The following is a 6,050-nucleotide window of genomic DNA, read 5'->3' as shown; positions in this document are numbered from 1 at the left end:
TTCTTACTAGAATCCAATTACCTGAAGAACTCCTCTCGTCACAGTAAGTAGCAGTTATGCCCTGGTCTACAATGACACAGCAGGGCTGCAAAAGATTTGCAGGGCTCCTCTGCTGCCAGGCACTTGGTCCTTGCCCTCCTAGGTAGGAGCATGCCAGGTGAGGAGGAGCACCTTCAGTTTAGAGCTGGGTTAAGCAGTGCTCTCCAATCTGCAAATGAGCCAAACTTTGCTCCCATTGTTATCATCTTTAGGTTGATGTCACCTCCCTCCTAGGAGTCTCAGAAGCCACTTGGCAGCTCCTGAAGACATGTTTCCATTAGACCTGTATCATCCAAATAAGCCTTGGTTACACTGTGAGGGCAAGCAAAGGTCTAAGACTGCTCCCCTGAGGCGCTGTGCTCTGCCCTAAGCAACACACTGCATGTACCAGAAGACTTTTCTCTGCACACGCCGCTGAACACGGAAGCCAGGACAGACTTCTACAAGCCTTCCAGTTCGGAAAGTCACTGTCGCCCATGGATTCCCGTAAAACCCACGCCTTCTCCACATCTGCCGCCCCCGCCCCCACACAAACGAGGCAAGGGGGTTGGAGGAGCTGAGGGGTTAAAGTGACAGCCACTACTCGAGCTCCTTGGTTTTGTTCAAACGGTGTCACAGCGCCAACACTGTGGACCTACCTTGCTCTCTCCCTTCTCGCCGTTGGGTCTCGTCTCGGGATCGTCGCTGTCCTCAGCGCCTGCACTCTCTCCGGGCAGTTCATCCTGAGCCAGCTGCTGCTGCTGCGGCTGGGGCTGGGGCTGGGGCTGGGGCGGCTGTGGCGGCGCCTGGCAGGCTCCGCCGGCCCCCTGGGAGCGGGGGATGGGCTCCGGACGCGGAGAAACTCCCTCAACATCCATCTCCATCTTCCCATTCACTGGAGGGCAAGACAAAAGCGGAGCGGAGACTTGGCAGCAGCGCCCGGTGGCTCCTCAGCTGCCCGTGGCACGCATGGCTCGCCGAGGAGGGGCCGCCTCCCGCGCGCCCTCCCTCCTGCCACCCTTGGCCCGCGCTCCCCGCAGCTCCGCTCGCCTGCTCGGCTCCGGCACTGGCGGCGTCTGGGCCGGGTAGCGCGAAGAGCGGGTGGCCGCGTGTCCTTGGAGTGGTGGCCTTCAGGCGCCCCCGGCAGTCCCGCTAAGCAGAGCGCATCCGGGCGGCGGCGGCGGCGGCGGCGCCTCCCCGCTGCGCGCCCAGCCCCGCGGCCGCTCGGGGACTTGCTCTCCAGCCCGGCCTCCGGATCGTCGCAGCTTTCCAGCGTCTCCTGGGGCCCCTCAGCGTTTCCCCTCCCTTCCAACCTTCTGAACAAAGTTACTGGAAGAACAAACCAGATCGCCAGGATCTGCCCGGCGAAACTGGCGAGAATAGGGAATGTCAGGTGCAAGTGAAATCTCCCTACCCGCCCGCTGACCGCGCGCCGACCCGCAGCCTCGCCCGCTCCCCAGCGCACGGCAGCCAAGGAAAGGAGGGTTTTCTGTGCTAGGTGGCGACGGCGAAGACTAGAAGGAGCATGCGGAGGGCTGGTGGCTGGTGCGCCCACCTCCGGCCCCAGGTGATCCCCACCTCGGCGCTGGCCCTGGGCCCCCTCCCTCGTGCGGCCGGGCGCGTCTCCGGGGTCAGCCCGTCAGTGCCGGGCGTGTGTGCCCAGAGCTCCGCTCTCCGACTGCTCCGCGCTGCACAGCCCTGCACTGAAGAACTGGAGTAGACTAGAGGAAGCCAGTGGCGAATCTCGGGCAGGAAACCGACCTACCCTTGCCTCCGGCCCGATCGCGGGTTAAAACTGGGAAGAGGTGGGGCCCCGCGGGGATCTCGGGGATGGCTGGGATCGCGGGGACGGCGAGGACGCGAGTCTCGCGGCGCGCAGGAGTTTGGCGTAAAGGTCGGCAGCAGAGGGTCGATGGGGGAGGAGGAGGGAGAAGCGAGAAGTCGCTGCCAGGCATTTACTGCAATGTGCCCCGGGGTGGGCGCCAGCTGGGCGCCGTGTCTCCCTAGTGGCGAGTTCTGTGCTGGGAGGGCGTCCTCAGCAGGGCAGGTCTTCAGGAGGCTCCGGTGGTGACCCCAAGGGCAAGCGGTAAGCTGCGTCTATAAATATAGAGATGGCAAGGGTAGAGTTGGAAATGCTTAAATTGGGGCTCACAGTCAGGTGATCAGGATGACTTCTAAATTTAACACCACTTGGTCCTGGGGAGTAGCTTACAACTTCACAGCTACTTCATGGCTACTGCAACTCTGCAAGTCCAGGAGGGACCTTTGAGCAGCTATGGAGAAAGATAACGGGTAATTAAGAACCTGTTTAATATTAAGTAGGCCCATTGTTCTGGGCTTTGAGTTCCATAATGCCCCCAAAAGGATCAGCAGATAAATGAACTATTCACGCATTTCTTAGCAGAGGGTGGCTTTTTTCCCCCTCACATATAATGGATCACAGATAGCACTTGCCTAATGAAACTGCAAAATTGCATTTTTCATCTCATGTCTGCTTTGCATTGAACACAGCTTTTACATATCGAGACACTGTCCCAATAGATGCAGTTACACAAGAACACATGATTAGGTTTTACCCATCAGTGCAATCTCTTAATCTCTAACTCAGTGTGTAAGAATGACAGAAATGAATTGCCACTTTAATCAGTGTAGACAGCCAATCTGGATAATGCTGTGTGGACATGCTTTTGGAAAGAAAAATGTGTGAGGACTGAATCGGCCATTCTCTTTTTCTTCAAAATTTCTAAAAACTAGGTTTTAAATTCATTTTCTAACTTGGGAACGTGTTAAAAATAAAGTGAGCTTTATTTAGTCTGAGATTCACTATAGTTTTAAATATTATAACCTTGTATGTATTAATGTAGCAGCAGAGAAAATAAATACAGAGCTATGTGCCTTTCAAGACGCAACTTTCCATTTCCTCCCCAGTACATGGTAATAAACCAAAAATTCTTACAGGATTTTTATAATGGTAAATTAGATTATCTGTGTAACGTGCTTAGCAGAGTACCTTAGTACATAGTAAGCACCCAATAAACATTGTCTGTTATACTGAGAGCAGTAAGATAAAGTCACCTTGAGCATTCATCTGAAGACCTTGATTTACAAAGAAGCTACCAGTTTAGTTAATCTTTACTTAAGTTTCCTAAAAGATATTTGGTATCTTCAGAAAATGAAGCCCCTCCTGAGTACAGAAAGCAAATCAATGGTTTTGTGCAGATTTTCCTTCTACAATGTAGAAATGAAAATCACACGTCAGTTCAGACAAGAGCTGGAACCGCTGACTGGTAAGTTATTATTCTTCCATGCTTGTTACTTCCAAAATGTGTTTGTGAACTTCTTTCAAGGCTTGAATGAAGATTAAATCAAAATAAAGATAAAATACTTCAACTAAATGTTCTAAATTTAGGCATGTGCTTTTAAGGATTCCTATTGTTAGATGCAAATATTATTCCTTTCTTCTGCCCCCTCTATGTTTTGGGGACACAGATTTTTTTTTTTTAGCATCTGTCATAAGTAAATATGGACTCGGAAAATATATTACATTTCAAAACTGTTGATTGCACCTAATTATGCATGTAAATTGCTACTTCAAGCATGCAGACAGCTTGCAACATTTTGAAAATTTTGCCCTACTAGTCATTTGAGGTATTTGTGTTACTATTTTGCAGTTGCCTTAAATGACTCATTTCCCAATTAACTTTCCGTTAATGATAGGCCTATGAATAATTTTGACCTTTCGATGTCTTTCTCTCAGATGATTCAAAATTAGCAAATCAGCACTTTTAACAAAACCACTCTTCTGTTTATACCAGAACCACTTGATTTTTTGAGTCACTGAGATAAGTTTACAAAAAGGTGTCCTGGAATAGTCAGTCTAACCCCTTGCTCAGAGTGTGGTCCATGGAACCAAAGCATCCCAACACCTGGTAGATTATTAGAAATGCAAAGTCTCGGGCCCCACACTAGACCTACTGAATTAGAATCTTCATTTAACAAGATCTCCAAGTGATTTCTACCACATTCAAGTTTAAGCACTGCTCTAACGCATCACAAGGTTGGGCTTTCTACATTACCTCTATCTTTGGCACTCACGATTCCTTTAAAATTCTACCTAGAAAGACTTACTAGGAAGACACAATTTACCAACACTTTTTCTCAAGGTATTGTCTACTCCCCTCTCCCCCCGTCCATCCCCCAGGACTTTAGTTGTCGGCATATATACAGCTGGGGCTTACAGACCCCTCGAGTCTGTTGCACAGACTGGGTCACAAACCCTCCACACGCGCAGGTCTGTGAGCTAGGTAACAGAAAAAAAAAAAAAGGTTCTGGGAGCCGTGGGTATAGAAAAATGAACGGGTTTTATTCAGATCCAGGAGCAACTGCCCTAAGTGGCTTCTCTGAGAGTGTTGAGAAGCACTGTGGATCAGAGCTGTTAGTCTTTCATACTTAAGTCCTCAACCCTGGACACCTGGGTGCCCATACACAACTTACATTAAGTAGTAACAAAGAACTCCTGAGGATATTTACAGCAAATGCTCGCAAGATTCTGAACATCTGAGGGGCCCTGACCATTTTCCTATTTTTTCCCAACAGCATAATAAAAAGTTTCATAAATTAAGAGTATATTTATGTTGTACTTCTCTGGTAATGAATAAGAAGTGCACAGTTTTCTAAAATCAAAAGACGTTAACCTAAAAAGCACTTTATCCTAAATAATAAACTATGCAAATATGTGGAACTAGTTCCTAAAAAACTCGGTTGTTCTTGACCTACCTTACTTAAAAGTCCACAGTTTCTCTCTGCTGGGATTATCAATGTCTTCTGTTACAATGCAAGCAGAAACCAAGTTTGTGTCTGTGCGATGACAGTCCAATAAAGCTTTAATCTAAAGTAAGTTTGGACTAAATTATGGGCCCCAATATTTTTAGAAACTATCAGAATTTGTTACTTGGAAGAATTTCTTTATAGCACATACAGACATAGATCGATAAATTATTACTTTAAAAAGCAATCTAGTACAGCATTTCTCACCTTTAATGTACATGAAATAACCCAGAGAATGTTATTAAAATGCAGATTATGATACAACAGATCTGGGTTTGGGCCTGAAAAAATCTACATCTCTAACATCCAGGTGAAGCCAGTGCTTCTGGTTCTCAGACATAATAGATTTGCTTTTTTGTCATCAATTATTCTCAAATTTTAATCATGTGGGGAACTTTTTAAAAATCTTTAATGCCCAGACTACACCCCGGGCACATTAAATTAGAATCTCTGGGGGTGGGATCTAAGCATCAGTAGTTTTTAAACCTCTCCAGGTGATTACGATGTGTGACCAAGATTGAGAATCAATGCTTTGAGTCAGTGATTCTTCAAGATTCTCTGAGACTGGCAGCAGCAGCACCTGGGAACTCACAGAAATGCAAATAATAGTGCCCCACCCCAGACCTGCCAAATCAGAAAACTCCAGGGCTGGTACCCACCAATGTATGTTTTAACAAGGTACAATTTTGATACATGCTCAAGTTTGAGAACCACAGCTATAATTAAAGATTCTCTATGACTACGTGTTAGTCATGTAGTGTTCAAAAAATACTGATTCCTCAGTGCATTCCTCCCCACACACAATCAATTAAATAAAAATCCCTGGGGGTGAAATCTAGCATGGTGATATTTAAAAGTTCCCTCAGGTGATTCCAGTTGTGCACACAGGGTTGAGAAACATTTCTATAGACTGAATTTTTATGTATGTAAATTGGTGTTTGCATGGAGCAGCAGCTTCTTCTACGCTAGCTAAAAAAAAAAAAAAAATCCTTAATCTGCAAAAATGGATTACCTGGAAAGGCAAATTAGAGTACTATCCCAATTATCATAGATTCAAATTAGTGTACTCAGTATTTTCTGATGAGCCTTTTTTTTCTTAGTAACATGACAGTGGCTTTTGCTTTCTGCAACAGAATTTGATGTGAAAAAACTCAATTTTAGGTGGTTATGAGATGTACCCTGGCACCAGCATGCAATGACTAAAG

General features: G+C 46.7%; 1 protein-coding gene across 1 annotated transcript; it reads left to right on the top strand.

Moving 5' to 3' along the window:
• Positions 1-858: 858 nt before the first annotated feature.
• LOC103589364 (putative uncharacterized protein C3orf53) lies at positions 859-2,025 on the top strand. The gene is given in 4 exon segments (XM_008571318.1): positions 859-1,269; positions 1,271-1,406; positions 1,921-1,988; positions 1,990-2,025. Coding segments are annotated over 4 exon segments (651 nt in total).
• The last annotated feature ends 4,025 nt before the right edge of the window (positions 2,026-6,050 follow it).

Source organism: Galeopterus variegatus, unplaced genomic scaffold, assembly GCF_000696425.1.
Source record: "Galeopterus variegatus unplaced genomic scaffold, G_variegatus-3.0.2 Scaffold679, whole genome shotgun sequence".
Classification (NCBI taxonomy): domain Eukaryota; kingdom Metazoa; phylum Chordata; class Mammalia; order Dermoptera; family Cynocephalidae; genus Galeopterus; species Galeopterus variegatus.
This window is presented reverse-complemented; position numbering and strand designations above follow the sequence as displayed.